The 24,481-nt window shown below is 59.0% G+C and overlaps 1 protein-coding gene across 1 annotated transcript; it reads left to right on the top strand.

The window, feature by feature from the left end:
• Positions 1 to 4,627: 4,627 nt before the first annotated feature.
• Positions 4,628 to 24,396, top strand: LOC115526484 (collagen alpha-1(I) chain-like). The gene is made up of 9 exons (XM_030333866.1): positions 4,628 to 4,772; positions 5,589 to 5,728; positions 5,970 to 6,185; positions 6,362 to 6,604; positions 6,923 to 6,996; positions 7,426 to 7,549; positions 7,696 to 7,765; positions 23,588 to 23,661; positions 24,004 to 24,396. The coding sequence occupies exons 1-9, from the start codon at positions 4,628 to 4,630 to the stop codon at positions 24,394 to 24,396; spliced, it is 1,479 nt and encodes a 492-aa protein (XP_030189726.1).
• The last annotated feature ends 85 nt before the right edge of the window (positions 24,397 to 24,481 follow it).

Here is a 24,481-nt window from a genome sequence, read left to right as displayed (position 1 = left end):
GGTGCGGGGCCGCGCTCCAGGCTATGCCGTTCACCAGCCACAGGGAGCATTGCTGCCCTCCCCGCCCGCAGGGCGCCGGCACGGTTTGCCCAGAAGCTGGATAAAGGCTCTCGGGAGAGCGGCAGGTGCTGTGACCCTGTGGCCCTCGCTGCAGCTGGGCACAGGCCCCTCCTGGGGGTGGGGGGGGGGCTGCACCGTCACCTCCCCTGAGGCGGTGGTGCCAGGGTGGCTCCAGCCCTGCAGGGGGTGCCTGTCGGGTGCTGGCTGACGCAGGGGGTCCTGCACGGGGGACGGGGGTGGCGTGTGGGAGAGAGCATCCGGGCACAGCCACACGGGTGTCTGCGGCAAGACCTTGGAGGCTCAAGAGCCGAGGAGGGTTCTGTGTCCTCCAGTTTGAGTGAGCGTTCTGCCGGGTATATTTTTATTATTATTTAAATGTTTATTCTTGAGAAAGACAGAGCACGAGCGGGAGAGGGACACAGAAAGAGGGAGACACAGAATCCGAAGCGGGCTCCAGGCTCCGAGCCGTCGGCGCAGAGCCCGACGCGGGGCTCGAACCCACGGACCGAGAGATCACGACCTGAGCCGAAGTCGGACGCCCAACTGACGGAGCCACCCAGGCGCCCCCAGTTCGGCTGGGCATAAAAGTTCAAACATCCTTTCTCTTGGCTGGACCACTGCCTGTTCCTGCCGCCAGAGCACGGGGAGGAGCCCCAGCCGGGCCCACCTTTCTCAGGTTCGCTCGCACCCCCTCTCACTGAGCTGTGACTCACCCGGCTGATGCATTCTCACGAGGGTCCACACGGGGGAGCCATGCCCGGTCAGCACGCCCAGCCCCTCCCGACCCCAGCGGTTCGCCACGGGGTCCAGGCTTTCGTTCTCCGGGCTTGCTTGGCTCTCTCTGAGCGCCCCCCACCCCTTCCGAGGCCTCTTGTCTTTTCCCGTTGGGGTGTCACCCCCATTACTTCTTTAATGTGGTTCCTCCTCATGAAAATTTAAAACTTTAATTGTGGCAAAATACACATGAACCGCACCCTCCTCACCGCGTCCAAGCACACAGCCCAGGGCATTACGCACACCCGCCCTCCTACTTTCTGGCGACTCCAGGGACCTCATAGGAGTGGACCACACCGTGTGTCTGGCCCACTCCCCTGTGTCACGTCCTCCGGGCCCATCTGTGCCCTAGCAGGTGTCAGCACGTCCCTCTCACAAGGCTGGAAAATCTGTGCGGAGGGACCACGTCTCGTCCGTCCACTCGTCCACCGATGCCCCTCGGGTGGCCCCCACCCCTGGCTGCTGCGGACACTGCTCCGTGGACGTGGGGCGCACGCGTTGGAGGCCCCTTTTCAGCTGTTCGTGGAGGGGGATTCCAGGGCCTTCTTAAGGAGGAAGGGGGATGGGCCCAGGCTCTCAGATGCCCCTGTTGTGTCCGCTCGAGCAGACCCTCCCGGCTGGGTCCTCAGCTGAGCCGGGCGGGAGCCTCGGCACGTCTGACCCACCGGCCGGGTGCTTGCAGGGGAGGAGGGAGGAGCGAACCCCGGGAGCCCTGGTCCGTGGCACTGCCTGCTTGTTGACTTTATGACACATGGATACACCTCATCCCCCTCGGCCAACGGGCACCGCCGCCAACCTCCGACCTCCCCAGCCCAGGAGCCCGATGAGGGATGGCCCCCCCCCCCCCCCCGCGGCCCCTGCTGGCCTCCCTGCCAGGCCGCCAGCCGGCCAGGCCACCTGGGCGCTGTCTCCCTACATCTCTGTGTCTCTGTGTGTGTCTCTCACCGGGGCGGGGACCCCGGTGCGACCAGTGACTGCGTCATCAGATGGGGCTTCATTAAAACCCCATAAATCTCATAACTAAATAAGGCAGCCTGGCCAGCCCTGTACGCAAACAACAAAAAGCATCCGTGTGGCTTCTGCCCCATTGTCAGGGGAATGTGGGTGCCGGTCCCCGGGGACGGGGATGGGACAGTCCCAGCAAGTGGTAGTTCTGGCACATTCCAACACATCCTCCCTCCGCGTCCTTTCAAAGTGCAAGGGGACAGTGGCCCCGCCTGGCTGGGGCCTAGCTGTTCCCTGGGACGGGGTGGGGGGCTCAAGGGGACCCCTGCGGCCCTGCCCAGGCCCGGCCTGTGGGGCGCTCTCACAAAGAGCAGGACATGGGAGGGGACAGGCCCCAGTGGCTTGGGGTTGCTGCTCAGGGTCACAGGCTGGGGGCAGGGGGAGGCTCAGCCTCAGGGCTGAGACACACAGGCTGTGCTGTCGTTGTCTTGGGTCGGGCTTGGTTTGAACCTAGGGCCCCGCAGATCTGACCCCACCTGGGGCTGTGTGTAGGCAAAGCGTCTGCTTGGGACACCGGCTGCTCGAGTTCGCGGAACCTTGCGTGGCAGTCACGTGGGTGCACGACGAGGGTCGGACCCACGGAAGCCACGTTCCACAGTGTGTCTGCCAACTCCCGAATGGGGGTAGGGGCTGGAAGCCTGGGTGTGGCGTGCAGGGGGCTGGCGGTGGGGGCTCAGCGAGAAGGGCCGGGACCCGTTTCCCAGCGGCCTGGGTCTGCACCTCGGTGTGTCCCCACACAGACACTCGGGGAGCCTTTTGTGGGGGAACAGAGGGCTGCGGGCCCACGCTGACTCCCAGGAGGACGTCCGAAGGTGTCCAGCTTCTGCTTACGATGCCTTTTTTAAAAAAGCACAGACAACTGGGAGCGCCTGGGTGGCTCAGTTGGTCAAGCGTCCGACTTCGCTTCAGGTCCTGGTCTGAGGGTTCCTGAGTTCGAGCCCCGCGTCGGGCTCCGTGCTGACAGCTCGGGGACTGGAGCTGCTTCGGATTCTGTGTCTCCCTCTCTCTCCACCCCTCCCGTGCTCTGTCTCTCTTTCCTTCAAAAATAAACAAGCGTTTATTTTTCAGATAATGTTTTTTTAAAATAACGTTATTTTTAAAAATAAACATAAAAAAATACAGATGCTGCCCCCCCCCCCCGCACCCCCCTCCCCCGAGCCAGGAAGCTACCTAGTTTCTGGACACCGTGAGATGCCAGCCGCCAGCCGGGCCTCCAACCGAAGGCACGTCCCTTGATGTCGACTGTCCTCTGCTCAGTTGGCAGAAATGTGTTCAGGGCAGCTGGGAGCCTGTGTGTCGCGCCCTGACCTTGACCTGTCCCTGCAAATCGCCATCCCTCGCTGGCGATGGGAGCCTGGAGAGCGAACCCCATGCGGTTCTTGGGGGGGGGCTCAGCTTCACGGCTTGCTGGGGAGAGGGGGCCACAGTGGGACCGCAGCCCTGTCACTGTCCTGCTAAGTCCCTGATGGGAGGGACTGTGGCGGGCTAGGTCTGCCCCCTCCACGTAGCCCCAGGCGGCCGTGAGGTAGGTACGGGTGCAGGAAAGAGGGGTCGTTCCTCCGACAGGACCTCCTGGCTTCAGCTGGCTGGGCTAGGGGCAGGGCTGTTGGGACCTCCAAACACCACAACTTGACATCAGAGGGCACTTGCCTGTCTGGGGCCAGCCGGGACCCCCAGCATTCTTTTTGGGCCCCAGACAGAGCCAGGGCCTGACGGAGGCAGCCTGGGAAGACCACATCTGCCCCCTTCCCCCCCGCTTATGCAAACCCCAACCTTGCTCCGGCGACCACCAGACTTCCCTGTCCCTGAGCACGTGGGGAGGGCCAGCGAGGGCCTGGTCACGGGAGGCTGTGGGAGGGGGGCCGTAAGGCCTGCAAATGGGCCGATGGCCACCCTCCTGCCGCACGGGTGCCCCACACAGAGGTTCCTAACCCGCAAGGGGCTGATCCCCACTCCTGGCGGGCCAGCCGGGGTGGCTGCTGGGGGCGCTTAGGGGAGGACCAGTGCCCTGGGCCCGGGGGCCTCCGTCCAGCACCCTGCAGGGGGCAGCACCGGGTGGTGGTGATCTGAGAGTCTGGTGATCTGAGACCACCGGTGTGGTCACCATGGTTCCCATTTCCCCCTTGAGCCGTGATGTCCGGGGGCAGGGCCGCCCCAGGCAGTGTCTGTGGGACAAGGAAGGGGGTGCCCACGTGAGAACATCCCCATGGGACGGGTGACTGCCAGAGTCCCCAGGGCCCTCGAGTTGGAGGGACATGGGACAGCTTGAGGACGGCCCCAGCCCCAGCCTGTCTCCTGTGCCCTCCCACACGGGCCCACAAGTGGCCTTAGGAGTGGCCCTGGGCAGCCCAGCCCCAGGGATGGCGCATGGAGTCACCCCTGCCATCTTGGGGGCCTGGCTCCGGACTGGAGGCTGCTACCCAGAGGGGCCCGTACTCACAGGAGGGGCAAGAGCCCAGGCCCTGAGGCCAGCCCGGGCACCCCATGCAGGGGTCTTTCAGAGCGGGGCGCCTGGGGCCCCTTAGCCCAGCTGCTGCCCCCCAGGCCCCAGCCCCTCCTTGGCCGAGGTACGAGCAGTAGCTACAGAGTCCCGAGGTTCAGAGTCATGCTCCCCTCCTCTGCCCTGAGGGCCTGGCCTCTCCAATGTCCCCAAAGGCACAGACGAACCAGGCCTTTGTTTTCCCAGGGAGGAGGGGAATAAGACGGTGTTTTCCTTGTCTGTGAGTAGATGTGACTTGCGCTGTCCCAGTGCCAAGTTCATGGCGCACGGGCCGTGAACCCTGCGGGGATGCAGCCTGTGACTCAGGGCTCCCCAGGGAACCCGGAACTGCCCGCACCTTGGGCCGGTGGAGATCCTGGATTAGCCCCAGAGGCCGGCACGCTGGCCTTTGTCATCTGTGGGGCGGACATCAGTTCGGGGAAGTGGTGGCCCAGTAATGTGTCACAACGCGACAACAAAGGCTGTGGTTTGTGCCGGGCCTCCCCTGAGGCAGGTCCTCTCTGCCAGGAGTGCCCCCCCGGGCCCCCTCTCCCGGGCAGCCCCTGGGTCGGTCGCGGGCTCCAGGCAGGCGGGCGGGCACGGAGTGAGCGCTCCCTGCGGGCACAGAGGTGCCTGGTGTCCCGTCGAGCTCAGCACACATCTGCTCAACAAGAGAAGGAAAGAAGGGCCCCACGCTCGGCCGGCTGGACGCACGTCCACGTCCCTGGCCTCCTGACCTGGGGCCTCGCGGTCAGGTCCTCCTGTGTGATGCCGTGTGCTCCGAGCAGGTTCCTTCCCTCTGTGTCCGCCTGCCTCAGCCAGGGCAGGTGGGGTGGCCTGGCCTTCGTGCTCTCTCTCTCTCTCTCTCTGTCTCAATTGTGGCAAAATCCACTTAACACTTACCGTCTTAACCGTTTGTGCGTGTGGATTTCAGCAGCACAAAGTACAGTCACACGGGCAGGCGTCCCACTTGTCCCGTTTCCCACACTGGCACTCGCTCCTACAGAGAAAACGGGGTCCTCACGAGACTCAGAGACGGCGCCCAAGAGGGAGGCCGGCGGTCGTCAGTCCACAAGAGCCCCCCAGCAGCACCCCGACGGTCAGCGGGCATAGTTTTCTTTGGGGGGCAGACTCACAAGCGTTTTTTAAAAAAACGGGTAGAAGACGCACAACATAAAAATGACCACATATCCATTTTTTTAAGTGCACAGCTCAGGGGCACTGAGCACCTTCACGCTGTCGTGCAGCCATCCCCACCCTCCGTCTCCAGAACTTTCCATCTTCCGAAACGGAAACTCCGTCTCCGTGAAACCCGGACCCCCAGCCTCTCCCCCAGCCCCGGCGCCCACCGTCCACTCTCTGTCTCCGGGAATCTGGAGACTCCAGGGGCCTCGTGTGAGGGGATCACAGGTGAGTATCACGTCCCCCGGGGCCATCCACGTGGTGGCAGGTGTCAGAGCGTCCCTCCTCGTCAGGGCTGAGCGACAGTCCCAGGTGGAGGGTCCCTGGCCTCTGTCACTAAGGCTGCTGTGAACGTGGGCTTCAAAGGGCTGAGCCCCTGCCGAGCAGGTGTGCGTGGTCTGTGAGGGGGCGCGAGGGACAGGACAGCCCGCAGGATGGGGTCCTTCAGAACGTGCTGCGTCCGCTGCAGCTGGGGCCCGGCAAGCGGGGTCTGGAGTTTGGCCTCCGGCCTCCTGAGGACACACCCGGTTCGGGGTCCCCACCGCCCCCAGTGCCGGCCGAATCTCCCCCTTCCCGCCGCTGTGCTGTTGCCTGGAAACGGCCTGCCCCCCAAATCCCAGGGGGCTCCAGACGGTGGGCGGGACCTGCTCGGCCCCGGAAGGGCCCCGTACGCGCGCCGGAACAGGTGCGTGCGAACAAATGGCGGAGTGAATGGAGGTGAATCTAAGTGAAAGAACCAGCAAGAGGCGCAGCCCGTGGCCTCCTGGGAGCACTTCCACTTGAGGTCCACGGCCGGCGGATGCGGACGCGGAAGCACCTCCCGGCTGCGTCCGGCCAGATCTGCCCGGGCTGGCGACACAGGCCCCTCCTGGTGGTGACTGCAGCGGACAGAGCGTGGCCACGGTGATTGGCGGTGGGGCCGGCGGAGCCCGGCGGGACCTTCCTGTGCCTGTCCACGTGGTGGACGCCGTGGGACTTGGGCTCCCTCAAGTCAGCTCAGACGGCTATCCCCGGGGGGCAGGCAGGCCGAGGACCCCAGCCAGCTGCCGGGCAGCCTGGGGGCCATCCCGGCAGGGGCCAGGGAGCCCAGCACCACCCGGGCCGGTGAGGCGGCAGGCTCTGCCCCCAGCCGCCCAGAGTACCACCCGTGACGGTGGACCTCGCTCCCCCCGCTCCCTCCACACCGGCAGGCGGCCCTGTGGCAGGGGTCTCATTCCCCTCCCGCTGGGTGCCCCGTGCCTGGCCCCGGGGAGGGGCTCGGGGGACGCTGCACCTGTCCCACTGCTCTCAATGTCCAGCCAGAGAACCGAGGTCCAGGGTCACCCAGCGAATGCCTCCCTGCCCAGCACTGCCTGGTGGCGAGGGACAGCATCCAGACATTCAGGAGGAGGGCTGGGGTGTCCTGAGCTTTCCCTGCCACAGGTGGGCACTCCCCTGTCCCGGGACCCGGCTGCCACCATGGACGGAGGCCATTTCCTGGCCCAGCTGTCCTGCAGGCGGGCACCGCTCCAAGATGACCCCCGTAGGGAAGGGGGAGGGGCCCCTGCCGCCCAGTGGAGTCCTTTTCCCTTCTCCTGGCACAGCCCAGTGTGGGCTCCTCTCGGGCACGGCCTGGATGACCTTGCAGATAAGCAGATTAGTGCTGTGTGCACCCAAGTGCGTGAAATCCGTGTTATCGAGGCCAGGATGTTGTCTCAGGTGGAGCCGGCAGGCCCAGGCGAGGTGGGCGTTCCCAGGCCACCGATGGGCAGCACGGCTCACTCCCTCCCCGGGGCCGGGGGAGGGCTGGGGCTGCGGGCCTGGGTGGGTGCTGGCCCACAGATGCTGGGGCTCCAGGCCGAGGCCGCCCGGGGGCGCCCAGCACCCCTGTCCCTCTCCCACTTGTCCACCCCCTGATCACTCCCACTCTGAATTTTTGCCCCCAGGATGCCTGCCAGCTCCCAGCCCCGCATCTATCTATGGAAGTCCCACCCTGAACCCGAGCTGAGCTGGGGCACCCCTCCGGGCAGCCCTCTGCATCCCCCCCGCAGGGAGCAAAGCCCCCCTGGGGTCTGTCCTCAGTCCCTTGTCCCCCTTTGTTGTGTCTGCAGAGGGGGATTAGGCTCCTGAGGTCAAGCTCCCAGGTGCGGCCCTCTGGCCGAGCCCTGGAACTGCCTATGCCTCCTGGGAGCTTGCTCCTGCCTCTGTCCCTCCAGGAGGGTGGGCCTGTGGGCCCCCTGAGGCTGGCCCTGAGCCAGGCTAGAGTCACCAGTCAAGGAGAGGAAGGTAAACCACCCTTTGTCTGCATCTTGGCTTCTGCCTGAGGGGCTGGGGAGCCTGTAGCCTAGACTGGCCCCGCCCACAGGCAGAGTGGGAAGAGACCTGGACAGAAATGCAGAAGTGATTGGAGGAAGCTACCAGTGTCTCCGAGACCTCTGGGAACCCGTTGAGGGGCCGGGGGAGGGACAGCGGAGGCTGTGGTCCTTGGCCCACGCCGGGGGTCGACGCTGCCGTCCTCCTCCCCCAGGGAGGCTCCAGGAGACCTACCTGGATGGGGCCAGTTCACATCAGGGACTGCCCTGTGGCCACACTTCCCCACTCTCGTCGCACCCACCTAGAGTCACAGCCCAGTGTCACAGCCCAGTGTCAGCCTGTTCCATCCACCCCCAAATAGCATCAGACCTCCTCCAGGGGGACCCGCCTGAAGGGCTTCAGCTAAGAACCTGGGCCTGTGGGGAGACGTGGTCATGTCAGATACTGTGACTGACTGTTGAGTCGGGTCTGTCGGAAGCTGTGACCTTAAGAACGGGAAAGGAGCAGAGGTCAGGAGAAGCCACCTCAAAGCAAGCCACCAACAAACAAGTCAGACCACTGGAAGTGGGGCTTGTGGAAGGGTTCCTTCGCTATTCTAACAAACACTTCTCTGGAGAGGTTGGGGGTGGGGTGGGACAGTTTTGTTAAAAAAAAATATATATATATATATTTGGAAACAAGGTATATTTCACAAAATATTAATTCTGGAAACCTTGGCTCAGTGAAGCTGAAAGTGAAAGATGAATGAAAAAGGCAACAGATGGATGAGAGAGGGGGGTGGGCGTCACCCGATATGAGGAGGGAAACAGATGACGCAGGAGAGCTGGTGTCTGTGCCACGATCAGTAAGAGCAGGATCACCGTGCACAACATTGAAAAAGGACTGTGGAAGATCGCAAACGTTCTCTGAGGATAAAGAAGCAAAAGACAAAGGGGTTAACTGGCGTGCGTGGCCTCCCCGGTGTTTTGGGAGCAGCTCATGACAAACCCAGGACAAAAGCGAAAATATGGGGAGCAGCCCAAAGGAGGCGGCGATCACACGGAGAAGGAGTCGCAAGAAGGGAGTCCACATTTTGGGGTCCACATTTTGCCGGTTTCCCCGGAAGAATCTCCCCCGGCCGCAGGCTCATAGGGCTCAGGGGTCCGAGGTCCAAGCTCAAGGCTGCTGGAGAGACTGGAAGTGAGGAAGGGCGACGTGGGAAGGATGCAGCCCCAAGAGCTGGCTGACCCCTTGCACATTGCACGCGGTCAGGTCAGCTCTAGCACCGCGTTGGAAAGAACCAGTGTAAGGCTGAAAGAAGAAAGCTTGGGGCAGTGTTTGGAGCTCACGTCAGCTACCTTAGAGACACCTGACGGATGCCTTGGACTTTCCGTTACGACTCCCTTAAGGCCGTGCTTCTGGACTAAGGACTGTCCTGGGTTAACTGAAACCAGACGCAAAACCGAAAGGTGTCCAGATAACAAAGCCTAAAGCATCCTCCTCAAGATCATCAATCCACCAGCTTAACTCCCACCAGCACCAAACAGAATGCTCTTGTGACCAAGATGGCAGACTCTAAGTCTGCCGTGGATCACGCACAAGGTCCAGCGTCACAGGGCCTGATCGTGTGACCAACAAACAAGAGGAAGAAAACACCCGCAGAGATTATGTTTTGGAATTAGAACACAAACTTTTTAAGGTAGCCATTACAAACATGCTAAGTGACTCCAGAGGAAGATGGATATAATGGGAGGGAAAGAGGTGAGGAACTTCAGGAGAGAAACAAATTCTGAAAAAGAATGAAATGGAAACCCTAAAACTGAAAAACAGTATCTGAAATAATATAGTCATTCAATAGCTATTAATGAGTAGTCATTAAGTGAAGATTGGGTACCATAAAGGAAAGGATCAGTGAGCTTAGAAGAGGTCACTAGTTGGGGCACCTGGGTGGCTCAGTCGGTTGAGCATCCGACTTCGGCTCAGGTCATGATCTCGCCACTCATGAGTTTGAGCCCCATGTCAGGCTCTGTGCGGACAGCTCGGAGCCTGGAGCCTGCTTTTGATTCTGTGTCTCCCTCTCTCTCTCTGCCCCTCCCCCAGCTTGTGCTCTGTCTGTCTCTCTCTCTCAAATATAAGTAAACATTAAAAAAAATTAAAAAAAAGAGAGGAGGTCACTAGAAATGATCTACCCTGATGAACAAAGAGGAAACGGCTATTCTAAAAGGCTTCAGTGACCTGTGAGATAAAGGTCAGATATTAAATTGTCTAAAGAGGAAAAAGGAAAAAAGGGGACAGAAAAAGTATTTGAAGAAAAAATGGCCAAATATTTTCTATTTTGACTAAAAACGAAGACATCTTAGTTCCAAGGAACAAAGCCCAAGCAGAATATTTAAAAAAATCACGTCTGTGCACCTGATCATCAAACTGCTAAAAAGAAAAGGTGAAAGAAACTCTTTAAAGTAGCCAGGAAAAACAATACACATAGCATACAGAGGAAACAAATAATAAAATGGTAGATATAAACCCAATGATAGACAAATTTACATTAAATGTAAGCGGACTAAACTCTTAAAAAGGCAAACATCGGGGCGCCTGGGTGGCTCAGTCGGTTGAGCGTCCAACTCTTGATCTTGGCTGAGATCCACGGTTCATGAGTTCGAGCCCTGTGTCAGGCTCTGCACTGACAGTGCGGAGCCTGCTTGGGATTCTCTCTCTCCCTCTCTCTCCGTCCCTGCCCTGCTCGTGAGCTCTCTCTCTCTCTAAATAAATACATAAACTTAAAAAAAAGCAAACATTTTCAGATTGGACACAAAAAAGCGTGAATCAACTTATGCTGGCCTGCAAGAGACACATTGTGAAAATGCAGATTTATTTGCAAATGAAAATGCAATTTACCTTGTAAATTGTAAATATGCAGATCGGTGAAACCTAAAGGATGGTAAAATGTATGCCACCTGATCAGCGGTCACAAGGAAGCCAGAATGGCTATGTTAATATCAGACAAAGTAGGCTTCAAGACAAGGAGTATTACCAGAGATAAAAAGGGTCATTCTGTAACGATAATGTGCCAATTCACCGGAAAGCAGAACAATGTTAATTGCGTATGTGCCTCATAACAAAGCTGCAAAATACACAAAGTAAAAATTGACTAAATTAAGGGAGAACAGACATATCCACGAGATTTTGGGATTTTTACACTTTTTTTCTCAGTAAATGATAAAGCAAATAAATAAAAACTCAGTAAGGCTATCAGAGATCTGAAAGACACCATTGGTAGACTTGACTCAGTGCTTTAAACGCTACATGGGACTCCTGATACATGTTGTCTGCAAGTCCGCGTGGACCATTCACTAAGAGAGAAAAATGCCAGGCTATAAAACAAGTCGCAATGAGCTTCTAAGGACTGAAATCGTCAAAGTATGCTTTCTCACTGAAATAGAAATTAACTAAAAGCCAGTAACCATAAGATAGCAAGAAAATACTTGAAAATCAAACAGCATACTGAGCTCTGAATCACTTACAGATCAAAGATGTCACAACAGACATACCAGAGACGGTAATATGTGGGTAAATATAAGTGAAAGATATTTAATTTTCTTACTTTCTCTGAAGGACTATTACCTATTTAAACGAAACAATTAATTGTAGGGTTTGATGACACGTGTAGTAGTTAAATACATAGCACTAATACCACCGACAATGGAGGACACGGGAAATCAGCCTGTTCTAAAGCTCTTATGTTTCACACTGAGTGGCATAATATTAATTCAAGATAGACTCGGGTAAGTTAAGGACGCGTACTACAGTCTTAAAGAAACCCCTAAAAATATAAAGCTGTATTGCTACAAAGGCAATAGGGGTGTTGCAGCTAAACGATGCAGAGCCCTTAACAGACCGTCCTAAGTGTTGGCAAGGCCATGGAGCAGCTGGGGACGAGGCGTCACGTGGCTCTATCTCTTTGGAAAACGGTCCAGCAGAAACATGCTGAACACGTGGCCCAGAAATTCTACTCCTAGATACTTACGCAAAAGAAGTTTACAGGGGCGCCCACCGGGCTCAATCGCTTGAGTGTCTGACTCTTGAGTTTGGCTCCGGTCATGATCTCATGGTCATGGGATCGAGCCCTACGTCACACTCCGTGCTGAGTGTGGAGCCTGCTTAAGATTCTCTCTCTCTCTCTCTCTCTCTCTCTCTCGGTGCCTGGGTGGCTCAGTCAGTTAAGTGTCTGACTTCGGCTCAGGTCATGATCTCACAGTTCATGGGTTCGAGCCCCACATCGGGCTCTGTGCTGAGAGCTCAGAGCCTGGAGCCTGCTTCAGATTCTGGGTCTCCCTCTCTCTCTGCCCCTCCCCTGCTGACGCTCTGTCTCTCTCTTTCTCTGTCTCTCTCTCTCTCAAAAAGAAATAAACATTAATAAAAGAAGAAAAGAAATTTAAAAGTGTGTATTTAAAGAGACTTGTACAAAGATGTTCATAGCAGCATTATTAATCATTTTGAAAGATTGGAGACAACTAAAAGATTGGCCAAGAGGTGGGTGACATAAACAGATTGCTGTATGTCCACAATGGAATACTGCTCGAGAATAAAGAGAAACAGATTTACAGATCCATAGCACAATGTGGATGAATCTCAAGACGTTACGTTGACTAGAGGCCAGTCACAAAGGCATTAATACTCTATGATTCCATTTGTATGAAGTTCCAGAACACACAGAAATAAGGTATAGTGACAAAATTCAGGCCGGTGGTTGCCTGGGTCAGAACTAAGGGTGGGGTTGGCGGGCAAGGGGCAAGCCTAGCCTTTTCGGGGTGATGTGTCTTGATGGTGTCTTGCTTGTGATGGCGGTTCCAACGTTTGCCCAAACTCACCGACTATTAACTTGAAATGAATTAATTTGATTACATGTAAATTCTATCTCAACACTATAGGAAGGAGGAACAAAGGACAGGTGGATGAAAAGATAAAATGAATTCCCGGGTGATAGGCTTAGCCAATCACACTCAAACACAAGGAGATTGAAGACACAATAAAAAAGCAAAACGAAACATTCCCGCGTCGAAGTAAGACTTCAGTCTTGCTCGCTCATTTAGCTGTTTGAGAGTGTCTCCTTTCCATTGAGTGATGTGCATAAAACAGACAGAGTTCTTGCTTTCATGGGGATTAGAATTTAGTGGGATTATGGTTTGGTTATATAATTTTATTAATTGGTGTGTAATTGTAAACGGTACGTAATTCTGTGGGGAAAACTCATGATGGGGAGGGGAGCCAGCCTGGAGCAGGCATTGGCCAGAGGAGGGGGCCTCGAACAGGCTGGGGGAAGGGTAGTGTCTTCAGACACAGGAGGCAAAGCCCACAGGGGGAGGGGACTGGCCCTCCAAAGACTGTTAAGCAAAGGATTCAGAAGAGTAGTTGCCATATACGTTTCCTGGAAACTGGAGACCCACGTCAGTCTACTGAAACACAATCTCGACAGAAAACTCCAGAATGAGGGTCATTCTGGAAAACTATGCATTGAGGCAACGGCAGAGAATGCAAAGATCACAAATGATTCTGGAAGGACAGAACACAAGGGGTGAAATCACGATCACAATCGGAGGGCAAGGAAGGGAAGTGATTTCTCTTCGGACGCCGCAGTGAGTCGGGACTGCTGATGGAAAAGTTAGTCTCTATGATAATTTAAAACCGAGCAAACGTCCACAGGAGAAAAAAAGCCAAGGACACGTGGAGAGAGTGCAAAGGGACAGAAGACCCCAGAAGAACGTGGGAGTCCGTTAAGAAGTGAAGAACCCACATTCGGGCGTGACTGGCAACGCACACTGGACCCCCTGTGACAACGAGGCCGGAGATCGGGCTTCAGGGAAAGAAACATCCTCGGACTGACTGCTTGTTATTGACAAGAATCGTATGTAAAAGTCCTGCCACGGAAAAGACAGAAGCAAGGGAAAGTGGGGCCAGACGGAAACACGCAGGCACGGAGCAGCGGCCACAGCGTCCGAACACAGAAACATAGAATCAAGACAAGAAGGCAGGGGAGCCCGGGAGGCCCAGTGGGTTAAGCATCCGACTTCAGCTCAGGCCATGAGCTCATGGTTCGTGGGTTCAAGCCCCGCGCGGGGCTCTGTGCTGACAGCGTGAAGCCTGCTTGGGGTTCTCTCTCTCTCAAAATAAATAAATAAACATTTAAGAATTGAAAAAGATAAGAGATCAAATAGGACAGAGAGGATCATTTAGCACACCCCCAGATCCTGAACGTTATTTGTAAGACAAGCACAAGGAGACGGAAGGGGGGAGAGAAGTGGCCTTGGGACCCACAACACGCCCCAGGGGGGTCGTTCTCTGGGCTTTAGTTAAATCCCAGCAAAACCTGCTCGCTTGAGCCAAGGTGACTGGGAACCGGGGCAGCGTGTAGATGAGAAGTCAGTAGCTGCCGGACGACAGGAGCAAAGGCTGAGGGGACCAGGCTGCAGCGGGGCGCCCCAAGCTCTGGCTGGAGGTCGGGCAGAGTCAGAGCTGTGTGCACGCCCGGTGGTAAGAGGGCCCCGCCCCTGGGATCAGCGGGGGGCAGTGCCCACGACGGTCAGTGGGAAGGAGACATCCTCTGGGAAAGGAACCCAGAGCTGCTCAGCAGAAGTCCCCCAAAAGCAGCGAAATATGTGGGTGGGGCACCGGTAAACCCGACGGCAGGGATACACGAAGTTACGGTTACTTGTGGACACTGGGACGCCCCTCCCCCGCAGCCGACAGGACAACTGGACAGAAAACGAACAAGGATACGGTAGAAGTTCACGCCATCAGCCAACAGGACCCGATGGACATCTACCCTACACACCACCCAACGGCAGCACAGCACACGCTTTACAGGTGCCCACAGGGCGGAGACCGGCACCGGCCACATCCTGCTCACGGAACAAACCTCAGCATATTTGACATAACTGAAATCGGGCAGGGTTTGTTCTCTGACCACAGAATCAATTAGGAGCCGATAATAGAAAGTGCTGGGAAACACACCTCTAAATAATCCACGGGCCGAGGAGGAAGTCTCAAAGGAAACACCAAGATAGGCCGAACCGAATAAAAATGGAGGCACAACACGTCAAGAATTGAAGGGAGGCGCTAAAGCGGGGCTGGGGGCGTCGGTATCAGGGGGACGATTCGGCGCCTGATTTCCAGCTTAATTGGCCGCAGTGATCAGACTGTGTGGTAGAGGGACCGAGACATGGTCAGCGGGGCGGAACCAACGACCCAGAAACAGAGCCAGGCCGATACACCTGGCTGAGTTCTGGCAAATGTGCCCAAGCAATTTGGTGGAAGAGGGATCGTCTTTTCAGCAGGTTACGGGGGCAGTCGGATGTCCCTGAGCAAAAAGGAGCCCACCCCCAAGTCTCACAGCTTATACAACATCTAACTCAGACGGATCACAGAGGAGAAAGTCTTCGGGATCCAGGGATGGGCAAAGAGGCTGCAGCTCCAACACCCAAAGCATGACTCAGAGAAGGAAGGTACCTGGCACGCCGGCCGTCACCCGGATGGAACCCCTTAGCTCCAGGAAAGGCCCCAGGGGGATGAAGACCACAGGTACAGCCACACAGTCAACAAAGGGTCGCTTTCTAGAATATACGACCAGCTCTCAAAACTCCATGCGGAAGGCCCAACAAGCCAGTCGGAAATGGGAAACAGATCTGAAGAGTCAGCTCGCCGCACAGGATGTGCGGATGGTCAACAAGCATGAGGACAGAGGCCCCACGTCACCAGCCTGGGGCAACGCAGATTAAAACCGCAGTGGCCTGTGGGACGAGACCATCGGGCGGCTGCAGAGAAAGCCTGGGGACCCCGGGTGCAGATGAGCACGTGGGGAGCCCACTGGCTCGTTCACGGTCCACGCGAATGCCCAGTGACGGCCCCTCTGGAGAAGAGTCCAGCAGTCCGGCGACCGTGCTCCTGGGCGTTTGTCCCAGACAAAGCAAAGCTGATGTTCTCACAATGTCTGTCGCGGCTGTTTCTGGAATAGCTAAGAACAGAAAGCAGCCGTGCCGTCCCTCAGCAGGCGTCTGGTTCAACAAGCCGCCGACCACCCGCTCGGCAGTAGGAAGCCACGAATGTCGACGCACAGAACAGTATGACGTGAATCTCCAGAGATTCACTGCATGAAAAAAGCCAGTCCCCAAAGTCATAGACTATTCTTGAAAAACACAACTATCGAAGCAGCACGGACTTGTGGTTGCCAGGGGTTACGTGGGTGCTGGGAGGGGGGTCCTCGCGGGGATGGAAATGGTCTACGTCTTGAGCGTCCATGTCACGGCCGGGTGGGGACCTCTCGCTACAGTTTGGGAAGATGTCACCACGGGGAGGGGGGACACAGGGTAGGGGGGACATGGGACCTCTCTGGATTATCTCTTAAGGCTTCATGGGAATCTGTTATTATAAGCACATACACAGCTTGATTGAAAAAAAAAACACTGGAATATCTTAACCTGTCTTTTCAGCAAATGTGCAAAGACAATGGGACACTGATGTACAAAACAGGAAAGGAGGAGGCAGGGGGAGGGAGGGAGGGAGGGAGAAGACTCCAGCCGTCCTCACACCTCATCCAGAAACTAACTCAAAACGGACCCAGGGCCTCAGCGTCAAAGCCAACGTGATAAACCTCCAGGAGAGACCAGGAGAAAGTCTCTGGGGCGCTGGGTGAGGCAAGGTCTCTTGGCTGCGTGGCCAGAAGCAAGACCCTGAGGGGACTTGGTACACTGAGGGACGGCCTGCTGCTTCCTGGCAGACCCCTGCCCAGGTGACGACGGCAGCCCTTGACCCAGCCGGTAAAGAGCTCGAATTCCGAACTCGGAAAAAAGAAAGCCAACAGTTCGGTTGAGAAAGTTGGCGTAATCTTATGTTTGATGCGCACTTCAACGGGGAAGACGTGTGTCCTTCTGGAGCCTCAGGGGATTCGGGTCCCCTGCTTTTTCCAGCTTCCGGAGGTGCCTCTCTTCCCTGGCTCGCAGCCCGTCCTCCATCGGCACGACTGTGGGCGCGTCTTCTCTCTGACTCCGTTTCCACCGCCTTCTTCCTGCTGCCTCCTTTCTCCGGACCTCCTGCCTCCCTTTTATAAGGACCCTGGTCCCATCGGAAGGAACCCTCAGACAATCCAGGGTAACCCCACCCCTCATCTCAAGAGCCTTAATTTGGGTACACCTGCAAAGTCCCTCTTATCCTGTCAGGTGACACCTTACATGCGGATTGGGGCCTGGATGTCTCTGGGGGCCGTGATCCAACCTAACACCGAATATACGAGAAAGTATTCCAATATAATGATTCTGTAACAAACCGCTGGACATGAGCATCAGGACCCCTTCGGATACTTAGGAGTAGACTGAACAAGAAACATGTGGGAACTCTGCTGAACACTGCAGAGAATTGCTCAGAGAAACCTGAAAAGAACAAACTAGATGGCGAGGTAGGTCTTGTGACCCAGAGCGGCCGGGGCGACCTGGAAGGGTGATGCTGAAGGGGGGTGCCGCCATTCTCCAGACCTTGTGAACCACCACGGAGCGGCCCTGCTACAGACTGGACCCGTGGACGGGGTGGGACAGAGGGGCCCAGAGACAGAGCCGCACGCGGTCGCTGGGTCTACGCCCGATGCACCAGGGAAGCCGGCCGGGCCAGGGCGACTGGGCGTCGGGTTGGAAACACGTGAGCCTGGCGTCTAGGCTCACCACGCGTGGAGACGGACCCCAGCTGGGTCACGGTCCTACACGTGAAAAGCACAATGAAACTTCTTTTTTTTTTTTTTTTTCCAACGTTTATTTATTTTTGGGACAGAGAGAGACAGAGCATGAACGGGGGAGGGGCAGAGAGAGAGGGAGACACAGAATCGGAAACAGTCTCCAGGCTCTGAGCCATCAGCCCAGAGCCTGACGCGGGGCTCGAACTCACGGACCGTGAGATCGTGACCTGGCTGAAGTCGGACGCTTAACCGACTGCGCCACCCAGGCGCCCCACAATGAAACTTCTAGAAGAGCGTCTGAGAGCGTGTCCTCAGAGCTTGGAGGCAGGCAAAGTTTACTTAAACAGAAACATCCGTCCTAGAAGAAAAAGTTAACAAACTGGGCTCCCTCAAAATTAACGGTTCCTGAAAAGATGCTATTAAAAAAGATATACGCTGTACAAACTTCTGACAAAGAACTTGTATCAAGTGTATAAAAGCATCATACAAATCAGTAAAACCAGCCAATCTAGAAAAATCCAAATGCCACGGACATACCAGGGCATCGCAAACAAAAACACAAGACCCCACCTCACTCTCACCAGAATGGCCCAAACCGAGGCCTCATGGGAAAACGGTCCCACCAGAGAGTGGATCCCCACCCCCACCCCTGGGGCCCGTGGGGGCTCAGGCAGGGTCAGGTGGCCCTACCTACCCAACTGGGGCAGCTGGATCCTGGCTCGCAGGATTCGGGGCAGAGGGCCTTTTCCTGTCACTCACCTCCTGGGGTCCTGCCCGCCGCCTGGCAGCATTCTGAGCGGGGTCCGCATGAGGGTGTTTGGGGGACCGCCTGTCTGCTCAGGGCCCGTGGCTCGTATGGAAGGGGTCAAAGCTCTACGTGGCCTATCGTCTGCTTGCCAAACCTCCTCAGCTCCAGGGGCCACAGAGGCGGGGCTTCCCGGCCCAGCCTGAGCCTCCCCGGGTCCCCGCCAGCCCTGCCTCTGTACGGCCTCAGCCTCCGGTCCAGGGTCAGAGGGCGTGTCTGGCCTCTGGAGCGGAGCCCGGATGGGCCGGGGGGCTTCTCCTGCCCTCAGGGCTCCCGAGAGCCCCCTACACACCCTCCCAGCTGGGACCCCACGTCTGTCAGGGAGGGGGTCGGGGGGCCCTGGCACCTCTCTGCAGACCCCAACGCTCCAGAGCAGATGGGGGCACAGATGATGGAGAGAGAGCACGGATTCAGTCCAGGAACTGCCCCGGGTCTGCCGACTGCCACCAGGGTTTCCGCTCTCTGGCTGGTGGGCGTGTCTTCGGAGGAAGGGACACCCACCGAAACCCTGCCACCTGCCGCCCCGCAGTCCTCGTGGTGACCTCCCTCGGCGTCTGGCCATTCACATTTTTATGAACCAACCGGGGTCTCACGGGCTATGATCTGGTGGTGTTTCTCTCCCGGGATCACCGCCCCCGGCTGCCCGGGCCCCTGGGCCGCCCGGAGGGACGGGTGCGGCCCCTCCCCCGCCCTGTCATCCCCAGGGCCAGGCCGAGGCAGGTGGGACACTGCAGTCCAGCCACCCGGCCTCGGGGTCGGGCGGGGGGCAGTGATTCAGAGCGGGTGTGCACAGGGCACCACGCACCGTCCTCGTGGACCCCGGGTTTGCCAGGTGGGGGCCCGGGAGGGTGCTTCCCAGCTCCTCGGGTTCCCAGCCCCCACAGTGGGTGTCCGGGCATGTGTCCTCAGAGGGGTGGGACCCCCGCCAGCTCCGGGGATGCTGCCCCCCCCCCCACCGCCGTTGCTTTTGTGAACATAACCTGGAGCCACGGCTGGTTCTTTTGCAGTTTATACGAAGCCGGGCAATCTCTTCTGGCGAGGACGGCTGGGCGGCAGGGAGGGCGCCCGAGGGGCCACCGACAGGCTCGGGAGAGTGTGCCGCACAAGGCCTCCCTTTAGGTCTGCAAAGTTCTAGCCAAATTAGTTACGGTTGTTTTCTCAAGGGGAGGGGTCGCTTGAAGTTTTTAATTAAATAAAAAAAACTGTGATAAAATACACACAGCGTAAAAAGTACCTTCTTCGCTGCCTCTAAGCGCGCAGCTCAGGGGCTCTGAGCACGTTCACGCCGTTGTGCGGCCGTCCCCACCCTCTGTCTCCAGAACTTTCCATCTCCCCAAACGGAAGCTCTGTCCCTGTGAAACACGGACCCCGGCCCCTCCCCCAGCCCCGGCGCCCACCGTCCGCTCTCCGTCTCCGGGAACCTGGAGACTCCAGGGGTCTCGTGTGAGGGGATCACACGTGAGCATCACGTCCCCCGGGTCCATCCACGTGGTGGCAGGTGTCAGAGCGTCCGTCCTCGTCAGGGCTGAGCGACAGTCCAGGGAGCGGACGGACCACGTTTTGTTTATCCGTTTATCGGTCAACAGACGCTGGGGTCCCTTCTACCTTTTTGCTGTCGTCACTAACGCTGCCTCGAATGTGGGCGTGCAAATATCTCTTTGAGACCCTGCCTCCCATTCCTTTAGGGATGTCCCCAGAAGTGGTGCTTTAATTATTGCCAACAGGATTTTATACTGAGAAGAACACCTTTTAAATTCACTGATAGCATTAGACAGACCCTCCCCACCACACCCCTGCCATGCTGAAGTGTTTCTTGTTCTGAGGTCAGAGGGCCTGACCTGTGTCCGGGTGCCCTGGGGACCCACAGGGAGAGACCCGCGGGTGACCCTCGCTGGCGAGCAAGTGGCCTGGGTCCCGGAGCCCGGGTGGGCAGACAGCACTGTAGATGAGGGTGCTTGGTAGGGCCACCGGCCCCACCAAGGGGCAGGGGAGGGTAGAGAGGACACACGTGTGCTCACCGTCAGGGACCGGCCCAGTACACAGTGTCTTCCTCCACTGTCACAGACCCTGGGGCTGTGGGGTCAGGGTGGGGCCCTCTGAGGAGGGGGTGGTGGGAGAGAATGGGGTAGGGCCTCACGGGGACCGGGGACCGGGGACCGAGGACCGGGTCTGGTCCATCTGCCAGACCTCAGACCTTGGGGGCCAACCTAGCTCTCGGGAGGAATTCTGTTTGCCCAGTGATTCAGATTAATAAATACGTGCACGAAGGTTTCAAATCAGCACGGCCCCACCATAAAACCAAATTTACTCTCCGCTCCCTTTCTCTTGCGTGGGAGAGCACGCCCCTGACCCCCAGCCCATCCGGCAGCGAGGGGCTCATCCCCTCGGGGCCGGGAGGCTGACCCCAGCAGCGGGCATCGCCGGACGGCTCTCCCCGAGCCCCCACCACAAAGCAGGGAGGGACCGGGTCGTCTTTGTCCTTATCAAGGAAGCTCCCAGCCTGGAGAGGCCCAAACCTGCCCTTTCGGTCAACAGCGCCCAGAGATAATCCTTCCGCAGCTATCAGAGGTTCCCAGAGCCCCCGCCCACTTCCTCTTCCAGGCTGTGCGGGTCCTTGTTGAGAAATCGCTCCCTATCACCTGAGACCCGCGGTGACCGTCCGCAGCTGCCCATTTCTCAATCTGTGACGCCAGCAGCCACGGCACCTGCCTGCTGGGTGGGGGCTGGTGGGGCCACACCCTGGGCCCTGGGGACGTCCTGTGAGGCAGGCGGGCGGGCGGCAGGCGGGGACGCGGGACCCCCGTCCACCGGGGCCTGTGCTGTGATTTCCGGTACCGCCCGGAGAGGAAGGTGCTGCCGTGTAACCGCCACGGGACAAGATGTGACGTAGGAGGCGCCACAAACTCTACACTCATTCAATGTGCGAAAGGTCCACGAAGTGACACGGTGCAGAGTCAGCACCCGTTTTCGGGATTGAGGAAGCCGCTGCGAGGCCCTGACTCACCCGAAGGCTGGGGTGTGGGGTGTGGTGGGGTGGCGGACCCCCCACAGGGGCAGTGGGGGCACTTCTAGGGACCAAATGAAGCTCGGAGGGTCCTTTGCTGACGACTCGTGTCTCTGAGCGGCAGGTCCTGTGGTCACTGTTTTCCAGAGTAGAAACCTGAGGCCCAGAGAGGGTGATGCGCTGGTCCTGGGCCACACAGCCGGTGGGTGCTGGGACCAGGACACTCACTACCTTCTCCCAGAGTCCTGAGCGCCGGCCCGGGCCAGGTGCCTCCCTCCTGTGTCATCCTCAAAGTGAGATAGCCATGCTTCCTACCACTCAGGGGTGTGCGTTTTTGAAGGACTGAATTGAACAGTGAAGCCCCCAAGAAGCGTGCTAGCGTTCAGCACCCTGGCCAGTGCTGGCCCCCTACTCAGGGCCGCCAGGGATGGGGCCGGCACAAGGCACGACCGACTGCTCTGAGATGTTGGTCCGGGCCCGGCCTTTTCCTGGGGGCGGGGGAGGGGGGCCTGGCTTTGGGGGTGCTGACTCCCAGGGTGGGGTGTGCCCCAGGTGGGATTGAGGCCTCTCCCCACTGCGGGCCTTCAAGGGCACCAGGCCGTGGGGGAGGCCTGGGTCCCAGCCGTCTGGCCACTCTGGCGGGAAGGTCTATGCCCGCCTCCTCGTCCGCCAGCCCCACGGAGCCCAGTTTGAGAACAGCCACGAGGCCGCCTCCTTTTCCCACCCAAAGTGGGTCCAGGCCTCCCCTGGATGGAGCCTCATGGAGGAGCACGGCTGGGAGCAGCCCTTAGGTCCTGTTGGCCAGAACCCAGTGACTCCAACAGCTCTGTGGGTCACCTACTTCGGGGTCTCAGCTGTGCCCAGAAACTCGAAGGGAAGTGACAAGCTCAGGGGGGCAGGCAGAGCGGTGACAGCAAGGCCCCCCCGCTGCTCCTCCCGTCCCCACGGCCAGGGCTGGGAGGGGTCACTGAACTCGAGCAAGCCCAGCCCTTTATCAGGCTCGGGTTGGGGGTGCTGGCAGTGGCCCCGGGCCCAGACTGTGCAGCCCCTGGGGACCCGAGGGCAGCAAAGGCTTGTGGGGCCACTGCCCTGGGCCAGGCCTGTCCCTGCATGTGGCCCCTGCTTCCCACACACGGCGCCCCTCCTGCGTGTCCCTTCCCCGTGTGACCCACTTCCTGCAAAGATTTTCATGGACCCTGTTTTCAGATGAGGAAACTGAGGCTCAGAGAGGCAGCAGTGGGTCCCAGACTGGTCCTTCCCCCACGCCACCCCTCACTGCGCATGAAGCCCCCTGAGGAGGAGCAGGAGGGCAGAGTCACTGTGGGCTGGGGGGCCCCCCAACCCTTCACCCTTCTGCAGCCCCCATCGTAGTCCTGGCCTTGGCTCGGTGCAGAGACAGCAAGGGGGCGATGTGGGGGGCAGGGCGGCCCTGGCACCTGGCGCTCAGAAGTGCAACCTCTTGCCTCGGCCCGCCTCCTCGCGGCGAGGAAGGGCCTTGACTTTTGAGGCTGGATTTTCATAGGACAGGAAAGTGCATGGCAGCCGGGTCTGCCGGCAGGTCGGGCTCCCAGAGGAAGGCCAGGCCAGCCCGGCTGTCACGGACGCCAGCGTGGGCACTTACTGTGCATGCCCTGGACACCCACGGCAGCCCCGGGCAGCACCTTATGGGAGAGGTGCCTGGAGGGAGTCCAACCCTGGGGAGGGGATGTGCCGTGGCCTGGAGGTGTCCACCGCTGGGTGGCCAGCGGTGCCCATTGCCTGCGCAGCTCAGTCCAGCCTCGTGCACACAGGGCATGTCCCCGAGGGCGAGGCCGGTGACTCAGATGAGACAGGGCTCGCGTGTGAACTCAGCTTGAGTCCAGGGCCGGCAGCGTGGACACTGGTTGACCTGTAACCTCCCTGCCTCTCTGGGGGTGTGAGACGGGCAGGCCCGTCCATCCCTCACTCTCCCCTTGGCCCGGGGTCCCAGCCCCCACCCAGGGCACCAGATCCCACCGGTCACTCTCCTGACCACAAAAGCCACGCGCTCTTGGGAGCCGGCCCCGTCCACCCTGCCTGTCCCTGGACCCCCGCCCCTGCCCTGTTCAGCCGCAGGTGACTGGGTATCCGGCTCCAAGGCCGAGCAGGGGAGTCCGGTGGGGGTCTGAGCTTCTAAAGTACCAGCCTGCGGGGGCCCCACTGGCTTCCCCACTGCCGTCAGGAGTAGGAACTCCTCCCATAGGAACCCTCACTCATTCACACACTTGCCCCTTCGTGTCCCCCGCGCCCCCACCCTCCAGCAATGTGCCACAGGTGCTCTCTCCCACAAGTACCGCCAGATGGGGCCATGGGCAGGGGACGACTCAGAGACAGAGAACCAGGTGACCGTAAGAGCGTGGGAGAGGCCCCCAGTGCAGGAAGGGGATGCTCAGACAGCCCAGCCCCTCCCCTTTGTTGCCCCATGTCCCCAGCAGGGACCTCTGGTCAGGCCCCCTCGCAGGCGGTGAGCTGTGGGTCCTGAGGAGGGGTGTGGCCCCCCGGGAGGGAGGGTTCAGCCCCAGGACCCAGCACCCCAAAAGGACCTGACGCTCAAACACCCATGGTCCGGGGCCGTGGGCTCATCACGCCATAATGCCTTCTCGGCTGGGCTAAGTCAGCGGGTGGCTCCCCGGCCCGGTGGGTGCAGACACGTCCACCTCTCAGGGCCACAAGGCCACATGTGACCCGAGCTGGCCCGGGGCTGCCCACTGCCCGCCTGGAGCCGGAAACCCCTGAAGCTCAGCCAGGGTCCCGGGGAGCGCCGAGCAGGGGGCAACGTCCTGTCTCTGGGGGTGCTGCCCCCCCGAGCCCCTCTGCAGAAGGGTGAGCCCCTGGCGGCCCCAGCAGCATGGGAGTCAGCGGCTTTCCAGCAGCAGCAGCAGCAGCAGCTCGGGGGCCTGGCTGCACAGAGGCGTGCCCGGGGAAGCGCCAGGGGTGTGGGGCACGTCGGGCGGGAGGATCCCTCCGGGATGGGACCTGGGGAGCCCTCGGGAAACCAGGCTCCACCCGGCGGCCACGCCCATCTCTGCCCGTCTCCGGCTGCTGGCCAGCCCCGGGCGAGTGCCCACTGTTTACCTGGGTGAGGGGAACGGCAGGCCCGCCCCGCCCACCCACGTGGAGCCACGGGGACCGGAGCCAGCTCTGAGGCTACAAAAAGCTCCCGGCCAC

This window comes from Lynx canadensis, chromosome D1 (assembly GCF_007474595.2).
Source record: "Lynx canadensis isolate LIC74 chromosome D1, mLynCan4.pri.v2, whole genome shotgun sequence".
Lineage (NCBI taxonomy): Eukaryota > Metazoa > Chordata > Mammalia > Carnivora > Felidae > Lynx > Lynx canadensis.
Note: the sequence above shows the minus strand (reverse complement) of the source record. Positions and strands in the feature narration are given on the sequence as shown.

Coding starts and splice junctions, on each gene's coding strand:
- LOC115526484 (XM_030333866.1), top strand. CDS start 4,628: ATGCAGCCTGTGACTCAGGGCTCCCCAGGGAACCCGGAACTGCCCGCA. Junction 6,186..6,361: donor CCGTACGCGCGCCGGAACAG/GTGCGTGCGAAC, acceptor CTGGCGACACAG/GCCCCTCCTGGTGGTGACTG. Junction 7,766..23,587: donor CACCAGTCAAGGAGAGGAAG/GTAAACCACCCT, acceptor AATGTGCCACAG/GTGCTCTCTCCCACAAGTAC.